Source organism: Arvicanthis niloticus, chromosome 9, assembly GCF_011762505.2.
Source record: "Arvicanthis niloticus isolate mArvNil1 chromosome 9, mArvNil1.pat.X, whole genome shotgun sequence".
Classification (NCBI taxonomy): Eukaryota; Metazoa; Chordata; class Mammalia; order Rodentia; family Muridae; genus Arvicanthis; species Arvicanthis niloticus.
Window position 1 is genome coordinate 58,637,555 of NC_047666.1, and position 25,749 is coordinate 58,663,303.

The window sequence follows — 25,749 nt, forward strand, 5'->3', positions numbered from 1 at the left end:
AGAATACAAAGTCTGGTCCTCATGTATGAACAGTAAGACTTTTGTGGGGAGAGTTCAAGACAGGGTTTCTCTGTTCTGGAATTTCTTTGTAGACCAGGCTGGCCTCGAACTAAGAAATCTTGTCAAGTGCTAGGATTAAAGGGGTGCCCTACCACTGCCTAGCATAACAAGAACTTACTGGGACAGAGTCTTTCTGAATTTGAACTTGCTTACTCAGACTGCCAAAATAGCAGCCCCAGGATCCGACTGCCTTCACACTCCCCTTCCATTGCTAAGCTTACAGAGATGTAACACCCCACCCAGCTTTTATGTAGCTACTGGGGATCCAAAACTAGGTCCTCATGCTTGCACGGCAAACACTAGCCACTGAGCCATTTCCCCAGTATGCATTGTTTGCTTTGCTTTGGTTATTTTTCTGTTTGTTTGTTTGTGCTGGGGTTCATTGATTTGGAATATAATATAAAATGAGGGAGCTATCATATTCTTGGAGTGCTTTTTCTACAACCAAATGCACCTTGTTCACTATTAGTCACTTGGTTTTTCCTCATCCTCATTTCTCAGCATCACTCTTCTACTTGATTAGCATGTTATTATATATGCTTGTATATAATATGCACATATATACATATGTGCAGGTGCTTGAAGAGCCCAGAGGTGTTAGATTCCCATAGACCTGGAGTTACAGCTATTAGCTAATATGGGTGCTGAGAATTGGACTCAAGAACTTGGAAAGAGCAATATGGGCTCTTAACTGATGAGTTCTATTTTCTATTTTCTGGGTCTTCCTAATAGTAGAATCATGAGACATTCTTTAGAATTGGGCTTCTGTCACTTAGGTATAATGTTTTCAGTCATTTTTTTTTTTTTTTTTATCATGAATCCCCCACCCAAAAAGAAGAGGAGAAAAAAAAAAAAAAGAAAGTGCCTTTTTCTGTAGCTCAGACCAACCTGAAATTCACCATGTAGCATGGGCTAGCCCTAATCTAGGCCAGCAGTTCTCAACCTGTCCATCATGACTCCTTTGATCTTTTCACAGGCATCTCATGTCAGATATTACAATTCATATTAGTAGCAAAATTACAGTTATAAAATAGCATAAAAATTTTTATGGTTGGGGTTCTCACCCCATAAGGTTCCTGTGGAAGCAAGGAGAGGTGTGGGCAGATTTTTTTTTTTTTTTTTTGCAAGCTACTTTTAATAAGGGTTCAACTTCTCCTCTAGCCCACCACCCAGCAGAGGTAGTGGAAGAGAAAAGTTATTAGGATATGGGGGAAGTGGACTTGTTAAATAGTTCTTTGGGGGCGAGCTCAATCTTTAGCAGCAGTTCAGTCCCATAGCAAATACAATATACGACTCAGCAGCTATAGATCAGTCCTCCCCAGGTGGATATCAGGCACAAACTAGAAGCTGTAGTTCAGTCCACATGAGGAGAGACTGCAGAAGTGGCAAGCTGCTGCAGAAACCTCATGAGCAGTTCTTTGGTGAGTTTCTGGTACCACTAATGGGGATCAACAACACTGTGTAAGGTGAGCCAATAGGTTTCGTTAGCAAAGAATAGTGAGTGAGACAGAGCAAACCAAACCAGCACTCAGTGCTCCATCTCTCACTGTCTGTGTGGTCATATTTATACTCCTTCACCATGCATCCCTTTCACCTGTGTGTCCCCAGGAAAACTCATTTGACATAACTGATTTGCCAAAGAAATCAGACATTTCCACTTCAGAGAAAGTACTAGATTCCTTGGAACTTTTGTTAAAAGACAGTTATAAGTTGGCATATGAGTGCTGGGAACCTAACATATGTCCTCTGGAAATGCTCTCACCTGCTGACCATCTCTCCATCCTCTAGGCCTAAAGAAGTATCTTGACTGTTGTGTGGATTTTGGTCCTTTGAAACAAGGTCTCTGTAGACTATCCTCAGACTCACTACATAGACCAGGCTGGACTTTGACTCACATAGATCTGCCTGTCTTCTTTTTCACAAGCACTGGACTTAAAAGTATACATAACCCTGCCTGTTGAGTTTTATACATGCTGGGTATGGCAGGTGGAATATCATCCTAGTAAAGAGTATTATTTTAAGCCAGCTATGATGGGGCTTGACTATATTCTTTGTAACCCAGAAGATGTGAGTGTAGAGACTATTACAAAAAACTGTTGAGTACGGTGATGTACCCCTTTAATCCCAATACTGGGGAAACAGAGGCCAATAGATCTCTGCTAATTTGTTGCCAAGCCTGGGCTTCATAGCAAGTTCCAGGATAGCTAGGGCTATGTAGAGACAGAACAAAAAAAATCCGTTACTTTTTTTGGCTTGATGTCAGATTGTCTGGAACTAGAGTTACAGATGGCTGTGAGCCACCATGGATGAATCTAACTTATATCTTCTGCAATGGCAACAAGTGCACTTAACTGCTCAGCCATCTCTCCAATCCCCTGGCTTGAGTCTTTTTATGATCTTAAAGAAAATAATTTTTAGCCAGGCTTGGTGGTGCCCACCTTTTTTTTTTTTTTTTTTAAACTTTTTAATTGATTCTTTGTGATTTTCACATCAAGTACCCCAATCCCATTTATCTCCATTTCTCTCTATCTGCCCTCCACCCTTGCAGCTATGCCTCTCCACAAAAAGAAAGTAAACAAGAAAACATCTTGTTGTGGAAGCCTTTGTGTGCAGTAGTTTGTTACACAGCATACCTTTTTGTTCAGACAGCTTTAGTTGTGAATTTTCATTGCAATGAGCCAGGTTCCAGTCCTCTGGGTTCTGCTACACTATCAATACTGGATCCCCATTGCTACTCCCTTTAGATATTCTGTTATTGTTCCGTGTTATAGAGATCCTACAGCTGTGTTTCTGCAGGACTAGCTCCTTCACAAGCTTTAGCAGTTCATAGATGGCGTAGATGTTGGAGTGGGCCAACATCAAAGCCCTAGATGGGATAGTGGAGTTGGTCAGCCTGCCAGGTCTCCTGAGCAAGTGCCACTAGGGTCAGCTTCTACTTTGCCTAGGCAAGGATTGGGGCCAGCGCCCTTGCACTGCCCCACTGAGCGGCGAGGGAGCTTACCCTAGTGCTGCAGTTGGTGGGGGTAGGGTGTAAAAAGTAGGGGTAGTGCCCACTTAACTCCAAAACTTGGAAGGCTTAAGAAGGTGAATGTTCAAGGCCTGATCTAAATAGGGAGTTCTAGGCCTGCCAGCCCACAAGTGAAACTTAGTCTCAAAAAAGGAACAGTGTCAAGCATGAACACTTTTTTTCTACTGTGTAGATCAGTGAGTCACAATCTTCTTAATGCTGTGACCCTTTAATACAGTTCCTCATGTTGTGGTGACCCCCACCATAAGTTATTTCATTGCTACTTTATAACTGTAATCTAGCTACTGTTAAGAATCATAAATATCTGATATTCAGGATGGTCTTTAGGCAACTAGCACCCCCTCAAGCGCCCCCCCACCCCCCACCCCCCACCCCAAAGGCTTCTTTGACCTGCAAAGGAGTATCAACCCTTAGATTGAGAAGCACTTATAGAAGCTTCTGGACACATTGTAGGTTTGGCAAAGTGGCACTGCTTGTGGAGACTATGCACTAGTGGGGTTACGTGCTTCTATTCCATATCCTAGAATTGTCTTCTGTAGCATGCTCAGGTGAATCCGCCATCCCAGCAGATCATTTTTATGATCATTAATCATGATTAATTAATCATTTTCATGATTCCTACAGGAATATAAAAGTAGCTTCATTGTTTGGGGAACTTTGAATACCTTAGGAATTTTTTTTAGATTAATTCATCCATTTACTCACTTACGTTTTTTTAGTGCTCAGGATAAAAAACAGGACCTCAGAAGACTGGGGAAATATATTTGCTCTAGAAAAACTTGAAAGTATATGATACCTAAAGGGACGAGAGAATTGGGGGGGTGGGGTAGAAAGTGAATCTAGTAACCACCTTCTTAGAATTTTCACATAGGCAGTTTTATTTCTTTGTACCCAGCCACTTACTCTTGCTTTGTGCATATACTCTAATGAAAATTCCTCCAGTTCTCTAAATGGTCATGGCATATTTTTTGTGAAACACTTGTGTACAGTGTTTAAGTTACCCAGTTACAAAAGTGTGTACACACACATACACACACACACACACACACACCCCTGTATTCCAGATAGTAGGAAACATTGAAACCAAGCACTAAGACCAGGCCAGACAACATATGAGATATGTAAAAAGAATAACAGGCTAGCAGGATGGCTCAGGATAAAGGCACTTGCCACCATGCCTAACAACTGAAGTTTGATTCCCAGGCCCCTCATGGTAGAAAGGGAGAACCAGCTCCCACAAGGTGTTCTCTGATTTTCACATATGTACTATAGTATATACATGAACCCTACCACCACCCCAATCATTCAGTGTATTTTTGTTTGTTTTGTTGCTGTGGCATGTTAAGATGGTGTCTCTGCATAGCTCTAGGTGTTTTGATCTGTAGACCAGGCTGGCCTTGAACTCAGGGATACCTACCTGCCTCAGCCTCCCAAGTACTGAGATTAAAGGTGTGCAGTACCACACCCAGCATAGACTTGCTATCAGGTGCTTACCCAATAAGCTAGCTGTTTTGGTTGGGTTTTAGGTTTTTTTGTTTGTTTTGTTTTTTGTCAACTTGACACAATGACACAAACAAGAGTTACCTGAAAAGAAGGGAACCACAACTGAGGAAATGTCACCCATGAGATGGCTGTAGGCAAGCCCGAATGACTTTTCTTTTTCTTTTTTTCTTTTTTTTTGTTTTTCAAGACAGGGTTTCTCTGTGTAGCCCTGGCTGTCCTGGAACTCACTCTGTAGACCAGGCTGGTCTCAAACTCAGAAATCCGCCTGCCTCTGCCTCCCAAGTGCTGGGATTAAAGGCGTGCGCCACCACGGCCCAGCATAAATCTAATTTTTTAAAGAAAGAAAATGAAGGAGCTGGAAAGATGGCTCAGTGGTTAAAAAGACTCACTGCTCTTCTGAAAGTTCTAAATTCATTCCAGCATTCACATGGCAGTTCATAACTCTCTGGTGACATCTTTTGGTATGCAGATAGAAATGCAAACAAATTACCCATTCATATATAACAAATACATAAATAGAGAAATCTAAAAACAATTATATGGTATTGTTATACATAAGAGTAACCTGGTATTAAGATTTTTTTTTATACTTTTGCATCTTAACCTGAAATATAAGTAAATGCATTTGTGAAGGTGTTTTGTATATTTGTGTACTGTTAAATCACATCCCAATTTTTTAAAGCTCATATTTATAGAAACTCTGTAAGCCTCCTTAATAGTATGGACAGAGGGTGAGACTGTTGTTTGTCTTTTGCATTTTATACTATTGACTAGGATTTCCCATCTGTAGTTTCAATGTAATATAACCAGTTATATGAAAAAACTTTGAAAAAGTTTATCTTTGGGATTTTATAAAATGATAATATAATACATAATTCTTCAACAAAAGGGTTTCACATTTTTTTTTTTTTTTTAATAAACTGTCAACCAGCTGGGCAGTGGTAGCACACACCTTTAATCCCAGCACTTGGGAGGCAGAGGCAGGCAGATTTCTGAGTTCTCGGCCAGCCTGGTCTACAGGGTGAGCTCCAGGACAGCCTGGGCTATACAGAGAAACCCTGTCTCAAAAAACCAAAAAAAAATAAAATAAAATAAAATAAACTGTCAACCTATCCATTGCCTCTCCTATCTTCTGTTTTATATTAATGTATTATGTTTGGGACCATTTGATTTAGGCCTCAGACATTCCACAGCTACCTGGAAGATATCATTAACTACCGTTGGGAGCTTGAAGAAGGAAAGCCCAATCCTCTGAGAGAAGCCAGTTTCCAAGACCTTCCTTTGCGTACTCGAGTGGAGATCCTGCATCGCCTCTGTGATTACCGGCTCGATGCAGATGATGTCTTTGATCTTCTCAAGGTATCTGTCTAGTAAGCTCCTTTTCTAGAGAGTTAAAAAAGCCAGCATTTTGAGTGGGAAAACTGATTGAGAAGCAAGAGTTTAGCTTGTTCTCAGTAAGTCTTCATACTCAAAATCAATAATGACCTATATATACACCCACACCCACGTAGCCAAAGGAATGCCAGCCATGTTGGGATATGGCTTTAAAATTTGTTACTTTTTTCTTTCCTAAGCCCTGGCTCAGATAGGAGAACCTACTTGTAGGTCTTCACATAAAACAACTGTCAAACTCTAGAGACTTGAAACTATATATTTTTATACAGTCCAATTTAAAAACAAAACATTGAAGAAAGATGTGGACATTTATTCTATCCTCCTTACTCTGTTGATGTTACCTATTTTAGAAATATATATTATTGTTACCTATTTTATATATGTAATGAGAATAGAATTGGAATAATACTTTCACAAATAGTGAAGTTAATTTTGTTGTTGTTTTTGTTTTGAGATAGGGTTTTTCCATATAGACTGGGCTAAACTCTCCATCTTCCTCTGCCTCCCAAGCACTGGGAATAAAGGTGTGTGCCACTAATCAGTGTGGAAGGTAATTTCTAATCCAACTTAGCCAAATGATTAAATGTAATAGTTCTCATTTGAGCTCTGTGCACAGACACATAAAAGTCATATAATTTAGTGTAATCTCTGCTGAGCTCTTGCAGTAACAGTGGGAAAGCCAGTGCAGATCCAGTACTTTGAGAATTGTTTTTGCTGGATTTCAGCTGGAATAAATAAGGTGCTGTGTGGGGTGGAAAGATGGCTCAGTGGTTCAGAGTCCTCAGTGGTCTCCCAGAAGACCCAGTTTCAGTTATTTTACACCTACATCGGTTAGCTCAAAATTGCTTGTAATTACAGCTTCATGGGATCCAATGCCCTGTTTGTCTTCCATGGTCATCCGAACACATACATAACATATACACAGATGCTTGCACACATATGAATTAAAAATAAAATTAAATAATTAAAAATAAATATTCCTTTAAAAGTTGCTGTGGATTATGGCAAAGGTAAAGTGCAAAACTACATGAAGCAAAGCCTTCAGAACATCTGGTTGATCTGGTTGGAAATTTGCATGGTAGGTGTTCACGCCTGTTGAGCCTCTGTAATACCAGTGCTTGGAAGGCTGAACCAGGAGGATTGTTGAGAGTATAAGGCTATTCTGTATTGTTCTGTCTTAGAGTGAGAGAACTGTATTGAGAGTTGTTATTGTACTCAGTGTGATTGTCCTTCCTTACACATAAGGTAGCAATTCTAAACCAAATGGTTGTAGAATTCTTTTTGATTCCTCTTTTTGTGTGAGCCAACTGTGGAAGCCATGGTTAGGTATAGGGGGGAAAATCTATAATTTCATCATCTTACTCTTCAAAGAAGGTAATGCCTTCCCATTTTGTTCTGCCTGTATTTCATCTGCCTGATAGAAAGCTACATAAAACATATTGGCATTTTAAAATATGAGGTCTCTGAGTATAAATTTTGAGTTGATTGTTTAGTTTTCTTCTGTTTTTTTGTGGGTGTTGTTGTTGTTGTTACTCGTATTTTTTAAATCTGCTTTCTTCTGCACAGGGTCTGGATGCAGACAGTCTCCGAGTTGAACCTCTGGGTGAAGACAATTCAGGTGCACTCTATTGGTACTTCTATGGGACACGAATGTATAAAGAAGACCCAGTACAAGGAAGGTCCAATGGAGAATTCTCCTTGAGCAGGTACTGTCTCTAATAATATTATTCAGAGCTATGACAACTGCCCTGTTAAAAATTCTGTGAAAGTTCACATATCAGAGCAATACAACATTTTGATTTTTTTTCAATGCAATAATTAGTTGTATTGGCATGCCTGCAGCAGAATGACAAAGAGTTTCATACTTAAATACAAAGGAATTACTCTATAGCCTCTGCCATAAGACTGGTGAAAAATACTGTGATTGGAACATGGAGAAATTCCTGATAAGTACCTGTACAGTTCCACAGACTGTTTAGTACAGCAGTCTTTGAATACCTTTTTCCTATTAGGATTATTAATCTGCCTTGAGGTTCCATAATCATATGGCAGAATCTTACATGATGCAAAGTAAGGCCTTGTATTACATGCTTCTTAAATAAGCAGTGGCCTCATTCCTGTGGTATCTAGAGTGCTGCTCTGGTTTTGAGACTTCCTTACTGTTAGAACAGTACTTGATGTTAGGAAGATGTTAGGTTGTTTTTAATACCATAAATGTCAGTTTTCTCTTATTCCACATTTTGATAATCCTTATGGAAGAGAAATTACTCTATTCCCTGTTTCTTCTATTTTGCATAATCCATTTTTGTATCCTTGGGGCAGAAAGTACTGTAATTACTAATACAGAAATCATATTAGTTGTTAGTATTATGCCAGAACATTTTTATTTAATGATACTGTTTCTTAGGGAAAGTGAAAGGCAAAAAAATGTCTCAAATGTTCCTGGAAAAACAGGCAAAAGAAGAGGAAGGCCTCCAAAACGAAAAAAACTACAGGAGGAGATTATATCGAGGTAAGGAATCTCATTGGTCCATTTTCATAGACTCTTATACTGGAAGGGACCTTAGTTTCACCTCATCTATATTATTTTTACTTGTGCATGGAGAGGACATAGATCATACCTATAGAGACTGGAGTCAGAGTCCACATGAAATTATCAAGCAGCCCTGTTTGTATGACCGATCGATATCTATCAAGTTATCTGCCTGAGCCTGTTAACTTTATTTGGATGATGTTTCATTTGAGGATTAAACTGCACAGGAAGTACATGGCAGTACAAGAAGATGAAGACTGTGCTTGACCCATAGTATTTGGTAAACATTCCTTTTAGTATATTTTTTAAAATTTGTTATACAACTAGAAAATGGGGCAAATTAGTTCTGTGGTTACTTGTGGACTATGGATAATAGTGCATTGGTAGAATATACAAGGATCTGGGTTACAGGTTTAGATGTGTTTGTTTGTTTGTTTGTTTGTTTGTTTGTTTTTGAGACAGTGTATTTCTGTGTTGCCTTGGCTGACCTGGAATTTGTTCTGTTGGCTAGGCTGGTCTTGAACTTAGAGGTCTCTGCCTCTTATGCCATCACCTTCTAGTTTAATTCTTCTACTGTAGTAATTACGGTGCTTGAAACCATACATTCCTACAGTGAAAAAAAAAAAAAAGATAAAATGTAAAATAATTTCTGAATCTTTAATTTTAGGAAAAAGAGAATACATTTTATAATACTTAGGAAATTTAATGTGTCATTATTTCATAGGGAGGTCTACCTTTTGTAGATGTGTGGACATGGAGGCCAGAATTTGATATTGGTTTCTTCCTTGATTATGGTCTTCTTCCCTAGAACTGTAATTACATGTATATCACCATGCCTGGCTACCTGGCTGTCTTTTCTTTTGTGATGGAACACCAAAACCAAAAAGCAAGTTGGAGAGGAAAGGGTTTATTTGGCTTCCACTTTCACATAATGGTTCATCATTTAAGGACTTCAGGACAGAAACTCAAACAGTATAGGAACCTGGACTGCTACAGGTGCAATGGAGGCATGCTGCTTACTGGCTTGCTTCCTATTGCTTGCCCAGCCTGCTTGCTTGCTTTTTTTTTTTTTGTTTTTTTTTTTTTTTTTTTTTTTTTTTTTTTTTTTAAATAATTAATCTACGTATTCTTATGTGCATTTGGTGTTTGTCTTTCATGTCTGTCTGTCTGTGTGAGGGAGTCGCATCAACTGGACCTTGAGTTACAATTGTGAGCTATACTGTGTGCTGGGAATTAAACCCAGGTCCTCTGGAAGAGCTGCCAATGCTCTCAGTCACTGAGCCACTTTGTCCAGCTCCTCAGCCTGTTTTCTTTCTTTTTTGTTTTTTCCCTCTTTTTAGCAATGTTTTATTATTGAAATTGTAATTTTCCCCATTCCTTTTCTCCCCCAAACCCTTTCAGACCTTCCTTTCCCTCTTTCCCTCCCTTCTTCCCTTCTTCCCTCCCTCCCTCCCTCCCTCCTTTCCTTCCTTCCATTCATCCATCCTTCCAATTGCTTTTATTTTTTTACAGTCCTGTCATTACCCTCCTCTTGTTCCCTCCCCTCCTGGAGTTCTCCCATTTCTCCTGTCTCCAAGAGGATGTCTCCACCTCACCCCCACACCTCTGCTATGTCGCCCCACTCACTGGGGCCTCAAGTCTCTTGGGTTATAAGTATCTTCTCTCACTGAGGTCAGACCAGGCAGTCCTCTGCTGTATATGTATCGAGGGCCTTGGACCAGGTAATTGTTCCTGTCGAAAAGAATTACAGGGATGGAACTGGAGAAGAGACTGAGGGAAAGGAGGTTCATTGGCTGTCCCAGCTTGGGATCTATCTCAAGGGGAGGCTCCAAGGACTGACACTATTACTGATGCCATGGTGTGCTTACAGAAAAGAGCCTAGCCTCTGAGATGCCCAAAAGGCAGCTGACTAAAAGAAGACACAGATTCTTTACCCAACCAGTGGACTGAAGTTAGGGATTTCTGTGTTGAATTAGGGAAAGGCTGGAAGAAGTTGAGGAGGAGGGCGACAGCAGACTCAACTACCCTGGACTCCTGTGATCTCTCAGACACTGAGCCTGCTTTATTATAGAACCTAGGACCACCAGCCCAGGGATAAAACCATTCACAATGGGCTGGGCAGTCCCCCATCAATTACTAATTAAGAAAATATCCTGTAGCTGGACTTTAATGAAGGCATTTCCTCAATTGAGGCTCCATTCTTTTAGATAATATTAGCTGTGTCAAGGTGACATAAAAACTAGGCAGCACGCTGGCTTTGCTTTGTTTGTGTTTTTTTTTTTTTTTTTAAATAAAGGGCCATTAACATTTCTACTAACAGAATCTACAGCCTGTTCTCATACGTTTAGAAGTTATACTTAATTTAGCTATCTTTACAGTAGCAATTTCAGTGATTTCTTTTTCTTTCCTTCCTCTTAACTACAAAGAAATATTTTCAGGCAGAGGCAGGAGGACTCTAAGTTCCAGGCTAGCCTGGACTACATAGCAAGGCAGTAATAAAAGAAGATGGTAATGGGAAGGATTCTTAGAAATCATGTGGCTAGTCTGTAAGCTCTGTTAAATTGAAGTAGATTACAACTGCCTATTTCTTCTTTGTTGTGTTTTGGAAAATGTCCTTGTGATCTATATATTGAGCAGTTGTTCAAGGGTTTCCTGAGAAGTCCACACATCTTCTATAGTTAGAAGTCTGTTTTGTTGGGGATGTATTGGTTCACATGGGCTTATAGTACCCTCTACTGGCAAGTGACAGTCTTGAGCAGAGGCAGTTCAATTTCATGTTCTTAGCGTCTTCCTTAGAAGATATCTTTTCTAGTGTAGCCCTGAGTCACGAGTGGAGAGCACCAGAATTGTGACTGTGTCATTTTCCCCTTCATTGTGGTGCTACCATAACCTTTCTACTTGGCTCTCAGTGCTCCCGTTTTTTGAAGCAAGCCCACCCTTCCGTCTAGTTTTATTTCTCGTAGAATTATTCTTCCTAACTTTGAATTCTGACAGATTTCAACACCATTATGTTGACTAGGTCCATACCTGCAAGAAAGACGAAACAGTTCAGGCATAGGAGTATGTTGTTTTCATTATTTCCTCTTTTCCCTATGTTTCAGTGAAAAGCAAGAAGAAAACTCCTTGTCATCTGACCTACAGACAAGAAATGGTAACAGTTAATTTTTGTTGCTGTCTCTCCACACGATTTATACATATTATATGACAGTGATACCACGTATTAGGATGATTCCAGCTGTCTCCTACTTTTTGTTTCCTGTTTCATCCTTTCTTCCGCCATCTATCTCACAGACACTTAAGATGAGAACATGTTCCTTTTTTGTTGTTGTTGTTTTTGAGACAGGGTTTCTGTGTGTAGTCCTGGCTATCCTGGACCTCACTCTGTAGACCAGGCTGCCCTTGAACTCAGAAATCTGCCTGCCTCTGCCTCCCAAGTGCTGGGATTAAAGGCGTGTGCCACCACCGCCGGCAAGAATGTGTTCTATTCTGTCACCTGACACAGTATATTATGCAGTCAGTGACCTGGAAAGTACTGAATGCATGCATGTATGTATATACATATTTAGAATTGACTCTATAATAGACTAGGCTGACACCTGCCTCTGCCTTCCAAGTGCTGGTATTGAAGGAATATGCCACACCTGACACCTCTTGATTAGATCTTAATTCTGTAATCCAAATGCTTCAAATTTGGATGGAAATAACCAATTTGTAGTGTCATAAAAGAGATAAGGCACACATTTCTACAGTCTCAGTTTCAAAAACCATTTTTCTAGAAAAATACCTTTTTAACCATTTTTAGAATGTTAATATTTTCTTTAAATCACGAAAGTTTTAGTTTTGCTTTTGCTAGGCATTTGTCTAGTTACAAACAATGATAGTAATAGGAAAATCAAAAGCACTTGGGTGGCCAAGGTAGGGTTTAAGGCCAGTCTAGTCTATAATGAGACCTTTCTTCCAAAAAAAGTGTGTGTGTGTATAAAATCAACTAGACATTGGGTAATGTGCTTGTAATTCTAATGCTTTCAGGGGCTGAGGCAGAAGGATTATTTGGTCTCTGGAGTTCAACATTTTCATGTGCAACATATTGAGATCTTATCCTAAAAAAGAAAAGAGTGCATTATCAGACTTTAGAAGATTAGCAACTCCTTTTTTCATAATTTCTTTGTTTGAGTCATGACCCAGGGTAATAGGAACAAAACGTCTAATGTAGGCTACATTTTAGTGAATCCATCCATTTTTCTGTAGGATCCCGAGGGCCAGGCCAAGGTACTTGGTGGCTCCTGTGTCAAACAGAAGAAGAATGGAGACAAGTCACTGAGAGCTTCCGAGAGAGGACCTCTCTTCGAGAGCGACAACTTTACAAGCTCCTCAGCGAGGACTTCCTACCTGAAATCTGCAACATGATTGCCCAGAAGGTAGAGCGTCCCTGCTGCTCAGGTCCTACTCTGTCCCTGATAGGACTGCATATTAATGTAGGAGCTCATGTACCTGCTTTCCTTGTCCTGTGTCATTTATGATGTTTCCCTTACCTGTGCAAGCCCTGTGTCCAAAACCCGCACTCTTTAGACTGGCCTGTTGCAAACTGGAACCAGCTTTCCTTTTTTCCTATAACTGTCACTAGGAAACTTGCCCTGGATCTGCTTTCCCCCACACCCCAAGAAAAATGATTATTGCAGGACTTAACCTATTTCTCCCTCACAATCTCAGCCTTTGAACATTTGTCCTTATAGATCTGTGCCAGTTCCTCACCTGACTCCACCCAAGCTGTTTGAAGTTTTTCTGAACCTTTTGCCCCCTTTTTCCTGCTTTGGATGTTGTTCAAAATTGTGGCTTGGAGGTTAAAAGTGCATGCTGTTTTTGCAGAGAACCCAAATTCAGTTCAGTTCCCAGTACCCATGTTAGTTGACACACAACTATTTGTAACTCTAGCTCTAGGCTATCCAAACCTGCTGAACTCTATAGTGTTGTTAAGCCCTACTGGCATTCAATGATTGATTCATTAGTAATTTACTTATTAGAATCTATGTTGATAATAACCCCCTTCTAGTTCATCCTCTTACACGTCTTACTCATTGGAGCCTTCTTCCCGGCACATCTGTGTCTTCTTTCATAGTTTTTTGTTTTTGTTTTTTTATAGTCACTGCATTAGAGTTTCTTCATTAGATAGGGGTTTATTTAATTGAGCAACAGCAATTTATCACTGGCTGTACCACTGATGATTATGACTGTTCTTTCACCAACCACTAACTGCCTTTGGCTCTTCAGGGTAGGGATTGATAAAGTGACACGCCATTGGAGAAAACAACTCCCCCCTCCCCTTTTTACTAGGTATCAGTTGCCAGTAGCTTCTTAGTTAGGAGTGATACTGTTAGGTGCTTAGACCATTGATTCCCATGTCTGCTTGTTAATACTAGCATGTGGGAGCTACCTCCACAACAAACGAAAAATACATTATAATCCATCAAGTCAAAGACTAAACCTAGACTATAATGTTAATAATGCTATTTTGGAAGCCCTTGTCCAATATAATATAACAGCAACAAATTTGTTTTTGCAAAACTAGAGATCAGTTCTAAGGCCTTAAGTACACTAGGCAAGTGCTCTCCTCACTGAGCTTCATTCAAAGCCACCAAAAAAAAAAAAAAAAAAAAAAAAAAAAAAAAAAAAAGATTGTAAACTGCAGTATAGAATGTTTGTGTGGAGAACTATAAGTGTGATTAAAATGTTGTTAAGTAAGATTTCCTGCAGGTGCTGGGTGACAGGATTAGTTATCAACCCCCTCTGCCATCCTTTCTAGACAACACATTCCTATCCACCAAATTGTTTACAACCTATCCAAGTGACTGATGTGTTTGAAATTTTAAAAATCAGTGAAAATCCATTTACCAGCAATTTTATCAATAGTCTTAGAGTTCTACTTAGTGTATATGGGGGGAAATCTTAAAACTGTTAGTCAATATGTATTTTTCAAATTCTTATATATTAATAACTATCCTTAGAAGGAAAGCCTAAATGTATACCCAGGGGACTTGATAATCATTATGGTCTCAGCCAGTTCCCAGCATTAAAACATTTTCTGCAAAGCAGAATTGAATTTATGTTAATACTATGACAAACCTAGTGTATTGGCTTCTATCTGTAATTCCAGCATTGGGACTCCAAGGCAGAAAGACTTGTGAAGGAGAAACAGTAGGCAGCTACTGTTTTTCAACCTGAATCAGTGTATTGGAAGCCTCCCAGAGGCCCTTCATTTAATAGTCCCTCTGACATGAGTTACATAGTAGTTTGTGCTGTACTTGGCATTTGGCACTTGGATTACATTCAGCATTCTATATTTTCATGAGCATCTCTTTGTACGTTGTAGTTGTTATTGGAATTTTAGTTTTTAGTGTATGAAGCCAGTTAAGTAAAACAATAAATACTTCTTTAATTTTTTTTTTTTTTTTTTTTTTTTTTGGCTGGCCAGGTGTGGTAGAATGTGTCTTTTTTTTTTTTTTTTTGAAACTAATAATTATTATAACATTCCTCCCTTCCCTTTTCTCTCTCTAAATTCTCCCACATTCCCCTTTCTGCTCTTCTTCAAATTCATGGTCTCTTTATTTTTTCATTAACATTTCTAAATGTAGCATGCTCAGTCTATATAGTGTTACTTGTATGTTTTCAGAGCTGAGCATTTTGCACTGGACAACCAGTTGGTGTGCTCTTCCCTAGGGAGGACTGCCTCTCCCACTCCCGGCTTTTCTCCACTGCATGTAGTTCTTTTCTGCTCTGGGTTTGGTATCCAAACAGGGAGGGGAATGAGAGTGAATGAATCTGAGAAGAAGCTACCTCGAAGGGCCTGTTAATAAACAGCAGGTAAAAAAAAGCTCATACTGCTCTTGCGAGACCTATAGTCCACATATTCCAGCCTGTACAAATACAAACATACACCCCCAGGTTGTGTATACTGTGTGGCACAATTGTAATTGCTAAAAGAGGGTGAAAAGTCAGGTGAGACCCCAGCCTTATTATGTGATATAAAAGTCATAGGCCACACACATCTCAGGCTGCAGCATTTCTGATGTATTTAAGTCTTCATTATTTTTATGTGTATTGATGCTTTTGCCTGCATGTAAGTCTTTGTGCGCCCTGTGTTCAATGCCCATGACAGTTGGATTCACTGGAACTAGAGTTATTGGTGGTTATAGCCATCATATGATGTTAGGATTGAACCTAGATCACCTAGAAGACCCAGTGATGAGCCACTTCTAGCCTCTGTCTTGGGGGGTTTGTTTTAATATAGTCTTGCCTTGGCTGTTTCTTACCTTCTGTTTGCAGAGATTAAAGTTATGTGTCACTAAGCCCAAGTCTTACTAGCGTGTGTATACACGCAAACAAATACACACATGCATGCACAATAATAATAAGATGTAATTTTAAAAATTTTAAACCATTGGGCCATTGAGATTGCTTAATGGGTAAAAGTTCTTACTGCACAAACCTAGCAACCAGAAGTCGAATTCTGGAACCTACTGTGGAAAGTCATCCTCTGACCTGTACATGTATGTTCACGACCTCACATACAATTAGACTGTAAACATAAAACATCCATTCTAAAAAATGAAGCTGGGGAGCACAACTCATTCTAACCCTTGGGTGACAGAGGCAGGAGGATCGTCAAAAGTTCATAGACAACCTGGTCTACAAAGCATTGTAGCATTGAGACCCTGTCTTAAAACCTGCTCCAGCCCTCCCCCATGAAAACTGTTAATCTTGAAAATTTGCCTATGAAATTGGGGTAAAGGAAACATTTAAGCAGGGCTTAACTCAACAGTGTTTTTGACTTTCATGAGAATCTAAGAGATTTAAAAATCAAAACTTGAAGACCAGATGAAAGTTATTAGTTACTAGTTATTCGAATAGGTCACAGAAAACTTCCCTATTTATTTGCTTGAGCCAGCTCTTCATTTACCATATCCTATCCTAGTTCAGAAAAAAGTTAACAGTAAAAAGTATCTGTCAAGTTTCAAAATTGAAAGATATATGAGTACAAAAGAACATGATACAAATAGTAATTAAATTTACACCTAAGCACTGTGTAAAGGAGACGGGACAGCCTGAATGGTGGTCATGAGGAATTGTGAAAGAACTGACTTGCTCTTCCGGTTTGGTTAGTTGCTATACTCTGGTGACCCTATGTGCTAGCTCTGAATTTCAATTTCAGTTTTCTAAATACTTTTTTTACACAGAAGCTTTTATAAGGAATTAAAACAGAAGACGCCATTCCTTTCTTCCATTGTGGTTTATGGCAGTTTAAAGCTAAATCTGTTAAGAGTGGGCCTCACTATATCCCTGACTGGCCTGAAACTCAGAGATCTTTCTGCTTCTGCCTCTCAAGTGCTGGGATCAAAGATTTGAGCCACCATGCACAGCAACATCTGTATTTCTTAACAAAATATTGCCAGGTAGAGGGAAGACCTGATAGATCTTAGGATATAGGATAGTAAACTTTAAATGTGTGGTTTCTGTAGATCAGAGCACTTACTGCTCTTAGAGAGGTTCTAAATTGCCTTCCCCACACTCACTCACATCAGTCAGCTAGCTCACAACCAGTTATAATTCCAATTCCAGGGGATCTGATACCCTCTGGCTTCCATAGATACCTGAAGAAATAAGTAGTGTGCATAAATTGATGCAGGCACACATAAATTTTTAAAAATATTTTTCTAAAGTATTTGGAGGTGTAAAGCCTGCTTTGAATATGTAAAAAGTAAGCTTTAAAAAAAAAAAAAAAAAAAAAAAACTAAAATTAAGCCAGTATGCAGTAGCACAGGCATAAAATTCCATTACTTAGGCCCAGACTAGAGGATAGTTAGAAGTTCTAGGCCATCCTCAGCTTTGAGATTACAAACTAAGGTGAAGTAGGTACACTATAGCTGTAGTGTCTATTTATATAGTGTCAATTGACCTATTTATTTCTAGTAATATATCCTCCTATTATGTTGGGGCTATGAGGTGCTATAATGGTAAGTAAATTATACAGTTACTATATAAACTCATGCTACTTCATCATACAGATGCTCTGAGAATACTCATTATTCCAGCTCCGTAGTTATATTCTTTAGTACACTGATGATATGACTTCTTCCTAAAGCATCTAATGTAGACTAAAGATTCTTACTCTTCAATGTTTGCTGAATAAATATTATGGTATAATAGAACTTTACACAAATACAGTCAGATTGTCAATAAGAGTAAATGATGGGATAACCTCATGATAGTAAAAGATTACTTCGGGGAACATTCAGAATTCAAACATTTATTTTAAATTATATTCCAAAGAATAGAGGGTTTACATGCTAACCTATTGAGACATAGTTTTTTAGAGTTATAAATTATTTTTATCCAGCAAAAAACCAGGAGCTATCAATATTTATGATCTATAGTATTGCTGGAGATTATCCAGGGATTTATCCTGATACTGACTAAAATGAACCAGTTTCTCTAAGTTGTGTTTGTCACCTACCTTATTTTGCTATTGTTTTGTTTTTATTTAGTTCAAGAAAACATTTGACACATGTTCACTTTAAAAAACAGAAGAGAGGTAGACTACTAAAAGTGTTTGGTAAATAATGGCTTATCAACGTTAGGAACTTAATAATTCTGATAGTAGATGGGCATGGTGATGTACAGATTTTTATCCCAGCATTCCTAGCATTTGAACTGCAGAGATAGTCAGATTTCAGTGAATGGGGGCCATGAGCTGATAGGAATGTATGCAGGAAATGATCACCCTTGTATCAAGAATAGCATCTTTCTTTCATCTAACAAAGCTGGAGTGACAGAGTAACTGGTGTTGGCTTCTTGTGATATTTGCATCGTCAACTGGCAAGATTTCCTTTATAAACAGTGATATGTTGGGTTTATATCTTAAGTATAAGAGATTTTCCTATTAGAACTGAGAGATTTATGAAAGAGATGCTTACAAGCTTGTTGAGGAACAGACTACCTAGGGAGCTTTGCAAACATACTTGAAAAGGATAGATCATGACATCTTTGGTACTTGTTATTGTGTTTGTGCTGCAAACTGCTTATTCCATCTTAGAAACAGAAAAGCTGTATTTGCAGCATGTCTAAGCTGTCTGAGCCAGTCCTTGTTGACAGGTTTGTTTTCAATCGTTTCTTACTTTACTTATTCTTGAAGTTCAGACTTGGTATTAAACATTTCTGGAACTGAATCCACTCCACCCCTACCACAGTGTTCATGGATGTATGCAAGTGCATGTGGGCCCATGGTTTACTTACTTTTAAACTTCTATTACTGTCTCTGTCTCCTCCTCCTCTTCCTCCTCCTCCTCCTCCTCTTCTTCTTCCTCTTCTTCTTCCTCTTCTCTCTCTCTCTGTGTGTGTGTGTATGTGTGTGTGTCACAGTGCATCATGAGGGTTTCAAAGATCAAACTCAGATAGTAAGATTTGATAGCAAGTGAGCCTCTGAGCCAGATATCTCCTGTCTACCTTTTATTGGATCATCTGACTTCAGGTGCTCCTGATGCCCGGTTCAGAACCATTCCCTCGGGTGAATGTGATAAAATACAATGTTTGCTTTGTCATTTGAAGAGAGGCCGTGTGTGTGTGTGTGTGTGTGTGTGTGTGTGTGTGTGTGTGTTGAGAGGGCAATTGTTGAGGTGAGTGTGTTTGTTTTCTTGATGTTGTGTGTAGTGTAGCTGTTTTGAATCAATACCTTGCAATGTACCTAGGCTGGGTCAAGACTCAGAACCCTCTTACCTTATCCTCTCACATCCAGTCAAATAAAGATTTTGCCTAAAGTTGGGGCATCTTTTGCTAGTGATAAAGATTTTTATAGGAAATGCTTGGTCATCAGTGGCCTTTGAGTTAAGTAAATGTACTAGCTTGGTGCTGTACCCAGCTGAATAGTTGTTTTCCCTTATCATCCTAAAAGGGCCCAGCTTTGGCCCCTACTAGATAAATTAGTTACCGGTGTGCCTCAGTGGCCATTCTGCTGGTTGTAGTTGCAGCAGCGGTAGCTGAGAACACCCTAATCTATCTTTTCCTTTCTTTTCCTCACTTCTAACTTAGGGAAAACGTCCACAGCGCACAAAGCCAGAGTTGCAACATAGGTTTATGTCTGACCACCTGTCCATCAAATCCATCAAGCTAGAGGTGAGTGTGTTTGAGAGTAAAAAGGTGTATTTGAAAAGGATAGTTCCATTTCATTTCACATGCTTTTATTCCTATTTATTATCCCTTGCCCTTTAAAAAAATCTGTATTTCAAATATTTGTTGACTGTTATATGTAGTCTTTCATGAAAAGAATTTAGAAAATGGGAGATTGGGGCACATTACTTTTTATCTTATGTTCTTGGATGACAGACACATATTTAGTCTAAGGTAGAGGTGAGTAATAAGTTCTGTAGTAGATACGAAAAGTTCGTGAATACCAAGAGGGGAAAAATTGAATCCAGGCAAAGAAAGGGGAGGTTTAGGCAGCCAGAGATGTTTGGCCATAGTATGTGGGGGGGTGGCTGGAATGCTGATGGTGGCCAGTTGGTGTGGAGGTAAAGCCTGAGGTATTCCTTACAACGGGAGGCATGTAAACAAAAGCTCTAAGGCGGAACATGCAATAGTATGGTCAAAGAACAGTGTGTATATGTGGATGGTATGATGAGCCATGTTGTGATTTATGGTGGGAGAATATAGACCTGGCTCTCCTATTGTCTTCAGTAGGAAAGAAAAATGAGGTGGTTATGTGCACCTGGCTGAGGCAAGATCCGCTGATGAAGAGGGAAGCTCCTGCCCAGGATTCTAGTTGATCACTGTTTCCTAGAGCAGGGCAGAGCAGGAGGGAGTTTGTGTTCAGTCACAGGGAGACTCTGCCTGATGGGAATCTGGGGTGCAGTATTAGGTGTCACAAATGTTGGGCAACAACTGGATAAATACTACTATAGGTTCTTTCAAAGAGCACCTAAGAGCCAGGTTTGCTTGAGGTTTTGACTGTGGCACATTAGGTTACTCATGGTTTGAGCTAGTGTCCTGCTTTGGGAAATGACAAGTGTATTTTATTCACCAAGCTGGCTGGTGACCGTGTATTACATGTCAAAGAGAGGTGGAGAGTGAAGTGAAGAGTTACCTGTCACTGCTCAGGAAGGCGGCCAGAGACCCACTGCATCTGTCCAGAGGCTTGTAGGGCATGTTGCTAGCCTACTTTGTCTTTGAAAAGCCAGGCTAGCTATCCTATTCTCTGTGTTCCCAGCCGTTTATCTCCTGATACTATGCTCCATTGCATTTGTAGTCTGGTGAGTGGTCGCACAGTTGTTTTTGCTCTGTCACCATACCGTAATGTGCTCCCTTGTAAATTGGGGGACATTCTCTTTTGCCTTGAGGTTGCGTTTTTGTTTTGTTTTTTTGTTTTTGTTTGTTTGTTTTGCACTTACTGAAAGTGCCAACATGAAACCTTGTGCTCTTTGTAAGTTTTTATTAGGGATAATATAGTAGATTATTCTTATAGTCCCACTGCTGCAGAAAGGAAGTTCAGGAGGATCATAAATTCAAAGTCAACATGGAGTGAAATTTTCTTAACCCTCTCTCCCCCTCAAATAATGAAGAGGCATTCTTGAGTTTTTACAACCCTGTTTTGGTTTTTTAAAAACAATGTATTGCTTATATAGGCCAGGCTTGTTCAAACTCACAGCTTTGCCTTAGGACACCTGAGTGCTCAGGTGCAGACTACTGCATGAGCTTTGTCAAAACCTTAGTATGTAAGCTTCAAGCCTTACATATTTTCTAGTTTACAGTTCTGCAATGACTGGCTTGCCACCTCCTTCCTGGGTGGCCTTTGTTGTTGGTACCTGCTTTGGTTCTGAGTAGTTCCCAGCTCCTCTAACTGGTTCAGTTTGTTACCTTGAAAACAGCTTTCTGCTTTAGGAGTCCTCCATGCCTCTATTCTCACCTCAGATTGCTTGATTACGTGATTGCAAAAAAAAAAAAAAGTTTTTTTGTTTGTTTGTTTGTTTGTTTGTTTGTTTTTTAAGAGAGGCTGTTTTTAAATTCTGTTGTTTAGTTTGAAGTAAAGGAAAGTAACTGATACAGGCATTTTAGAGTTTGTTTTGTAATTAATACCTGCTATCCTAGAGAAACTGAACTAGCTTATGATTTGGTCTTCAGAGCAGAAAATCTTTTTGTCTTTTGATACCTTTTATGTGTGTAGGCATCGACCACCCAGTATTCCAATGTTAATCGCCTCAAAGAGTCTTTTAATTGTGTCTTCTGGAGAAAATATCAGTGCAGAGACATTAATAAACTGGAGATTAGGGCTGCTGAAGTGTCTTTGTTAGTAGACCTTACTTGGAGTCTAGTTTATGATGGTATGGTTCTCCTGGAGGCAAGAGTGAATCTGGACACGTGTTGGGGTATAGAGCTTGGCTACTACTTCAACTAGAGTTTCCTAATAATCCCTTGGAGGATTTCACAGTGGCTCCTTGTTAGCATCTTAGAAAAATGCCTTTATCATTCTAATAGGTCTTTGTTGTTGTTTTTTTTTTAACCTATAAGGCCTTTAAAGACTGATCACTATAGTATTTGTAGCAGAAACTTTTGTTTTTATGAGACAGGGTCTCATTAGGAAGCTCTGGTTGTTCTGGAACTCAGTGTAGCCCCTGGTGGATTTCAACTTTGAATGATTTTCTGCCTCAGCCTCCTGTGCTACCACACCCAGCTGACCTCTTTTACAAGTGATACATTACAATCTAATACAGAAAGGATGGAGAGACAGCACTTGCTGCTCTTGCTGGAACCAGAGTTTGGTTCCCAGGACCCACACTGGAGGAGTCACAACGACCTCTCTGCAGCTGTAGGGAACTGGATGCCCTTTTCTGGCCTCCACAGTCATCCACCTGCATATATGCTTACTTAAAGAGAGACACAATCAAAATAAAAATCTCTTGGCTGGGCATTTTGACACACATCTGGGAAGCAGATTTCTATGAGTTAAAGCCAACTTAGGCTACATAAGAGAATTCTAGGCCAGCCATAGTGAGACCCTGTCTTAAATAAATAAAATTTTCTGTAGGAAAGACAATATGAGATTCACACATATACACGGTGGCTGGCATTTTGTTGTTTTTTTACCAGTTTCTTTTTTTTTTTTTTTTAACTTTGATTCATTCATTCATTCATTCATTTATGGAGTAGTTACTTGCCAGGATACACATGGAGGTCGGAAGGATGACCTACCATATGAGTAATTTTTCTCCTTCTCAGTCCATCATCTCAGTCAATGAGTTTAACTTGCTGTTAAACATCTTGCCAACCATGGGTTCTTTACAAATTAATAGTTAAGACACTACTTCTGTCTTCAAGAAGAAAGTCCCGAGAACTAGATTGTTCAGCAGTGAAGAGCACTGACTGCTCTTCCAGAGGTCCTGGGTTTTAAAGGACCTGTCTTTGGTTCCCAGCATCCACATGTCAGCTCCAGTTCTGGGGTATCTGATCCCCTTTTCTGGCATACATAAGCATCAGGTGCATATACATATATGGAGACAGGCAAACCCGTATGGAAAAGAAAAATGAATGAATAAATCACAAAGGAAATGAGTCCTAACAGGGAGGGAAAAAAGTAAATCCTTTGGTCATGTTTGGCTAACATGTGCTTCACCTTCTTTAAATGGAATCACTCTGAAATAAGCGCAGGAATTTTCACTCCCTCCCTCCCCATATGTTGTTCAGGTATCATGTCTGTGATGTAGTTGTAGAGATTCATGTGAAGAAGCAGGCCTCGGGTATGTCCACCATGGCAGTGCTAAGTCTGGAAGTGCATACAGATGATGTGATCTGAGAACAGAGGGAAGGAAAAATGGAGTTAGAATTCTTCCCAGTGGTGGCTTTGCCTGTAGCCTTAACATTAGGGCAGAAGTGGGATGCTCACTGAAAGTGGGAGGCATCATGGTCTACATCTTGAGTTCCAGGCCAGTCAGGACCACATGGGGAGACTCTCAAAAAAAATAGAGGGAGGGGTCATAACCATAAGACAGAACCACAGGTGAAGGTACGAAAGCAAAGGCAGGTATGGGTTCTTAACCTCAGTTGGCAAAAAGATTTGGAGAGCTTTCAAGTTTGGGTTTAAAGATGATTTCAATCCAGATTACTCAGTTGTTAATATCTAGTATGCATAGCATTTATATTAATGTATTCCCCACCCCCCTTGTTGACAAAGTCTCTCTTTAGTTGGGCTGGCCTGAAACACAATATGTAGACCAGGCTGGCCTCAAATTTACATAGGTCTTTCTGCCTCTGTTTCCCAAGTGCTGGGATTAAAGCTATGCACCACAATACTTGGTGTTTATATTAATATATTTTTAAGATAATGCCCTGTACCAGGCATAATGAGTGTGCTTGTAGTTCTGTCGTTTGGGAAGTGGAAAAAGAAGAATTAGGAGTTTCTATATTTGTCTGGTAGATCTAATCTTTTGTGCCTTAATATTTATTTTTTAAAAATAAAATGCTCGGCTGGTCAGTGGTCACACACGCACATGCTGGTCACATCCCAGCACTTGGGAGGCAGAGGCAGGCGGATTTCTGAGTTCGAGGCCAGCCTGGTCTACAGAGTGAGTTCCAGGACAGTCAGGGTTATACAGAGAAACCCTGTCTCGAAAAACCAAAATAAAATAAAATAAAATAAAATAAAATGTTCTTTTAAAACATTTATTTATTGAGTTCTAGTGGTGAGGGTGTTCATGTGTCACAGCATCATGGGAGATCAGAGGACAACTTGAAGGAGTCCATTTTCTCCTTCCATGTGGGCTCTCTGGGTTGAACTCAGATTGTCAAGCTTAGTGGCAGGCACCGTTGCTCACTGACAGTATCTTGCTTGTATATCAGGATGACCTTAAAGTCTTGCCTCTACCTCCTGAGTGCTGTAATTACAGGCCTGTACCACCAGGCTTAGTTTATGTGATGCTGGGGATTGCAGCATTTTCTTGGAAATAATTCCTTTGAATCAGGCTCCAATTTCTATTCTTTCTACACTAGTCACTTAATGTCTTGCACATAGCATTGCTTTGAAGACGTGGTAATGGTCAATCATGGTTATCAGTGGTGTGATATTACTAGGAAGTTGAAATAAGAACCCAGGAAGGAGGCTAGCAGTGTAGGGGTTACTGGTAGAATGCAGTAAAGGTGGTACCTTTACCTGGCTGTTGGAAGTTTGCTTTCTATTGCTGGGATAAACATCATGACCAAAATAGTTGGAGAAGTAAGGGCATTATATCATAATGAAAGTAAGGGCAGAAACAGTAAGAGTGCTTCTTACTGACTTGTTCCTTGTGGCTCACTCAACTTGTTTTCTTATACAATGCAGACCCACCAGCCCAGGGGTGGTACTGCCCACAGTGAGTTGGTCCCTCCTACAGCAATTATTAGTCAATAAAATGGCCCCGTGGACTTGCTTACAGGCAGTGTAATAGATACAGGGTTGCATCCCACTTCCCAAATGATTAGCTTTTGGCAAGTTAACAAAAAACTAACAAGTACACCCATGGGCAGTGACAGTAGGAGGCAGTGACCAGAAATTCAATATTGAAAGACTTGTCCCTGCCAGTTATCAGGAGGCAAGTTGTTGTTTTGAAATTCTAGAGCACTTTGTTTCTTCTGCTGAGGCTCTTTATCAATACAGTGTTATATGAACCACCTTGTGGACTCTTTTCATGGAAAGAGAAAGTACACACGTTATTTTGGTTTGACCTTAGCTTTATGAGATCAGATCTTGTGTGGCCCAGTTGTCCTTGAAGTAAGGCTAAAAGAATTTAAGTTATAAAATGACAGTGAACTAGCAAGATGGTCTATTGAGTAAAGGCACTTGCCACCAAGCCTAGTAAACTGATTTCAGTCCCTGGGACCCATATGGTAAGAGAGAATCAACTTCTCAAAATCCACATCCACACTTTGGTACAGTTGTGCCCTCACACACATAATAAATAAGTAGATAAATAATTGACATCAAGCCAAGTGTGGTGACAGGCCTCTTAACCTAACACTTGGGAAGTGGTAGCAGAAGGACCAGGAGTTCTGGGCAAGCCTAGACTGTGAGACTTGATCTCAGAATTAATAAGACAGCCTTTGAATAGTCCATTCAGTCCCTGGAGAAAATCATATCCAAATTCTGAATTTTTTTCAAGGGAGCTAAAGAGATGGCACAGTAGTTAGAGTGCTTCCTGCTCTGCGTAAGGTCCCAGTT

At 39.7% G+C, this 25,749-nt stretch overlaps 1 protein-coding gene across 5 annotated transcripts in view; it reads left to right on the forward strand.

The window, feature by feature from the left end:
- Cecr2 (CECR2 histone acetyl-lysine reader) overlaps window positions 1–25,749 on the forward strand; it is a 102,285-nt gene that overhangs the window by 55,674 nt on the left and 20,862 nt on the right. For 4 of the 5 annotated variants that reach the window (XM_076940467.1, XM_034511938.2, XM_034511936.2 and 1 more), the window contains exons 3-8: window positions 5,767–5,950; window positions 7,553–7,692; window positions 8,394–8,498; window positions 11,621–11,670; window positions 12,768–12,937; window positions 19,599–19,682. In XM_076940467.1, the coding sequence (XP_076796582.1) occupies window positions 7,637–7,692; window positions 8,394–8,498; window positions 11,621–11,670; window positions 12,768–12,937; window positions 19,599–19,682 (465 nt within the window). In that variant the 5' untranslated portion in view covers window positions 5,767–5,950; window positions 7,553–7,636. The remainder of the gene's footprint in view (window positions 1–5,766; window positions 5,951–7,552; window positions 7,693–8,393; window positions 8,499–11,620; window positions 11,671–12,767; window positions 12,938–19,598; window positions 19,683–25,749) is intronic. The other variant, XM_076940466.1, reaches the window with a different exon arrangement.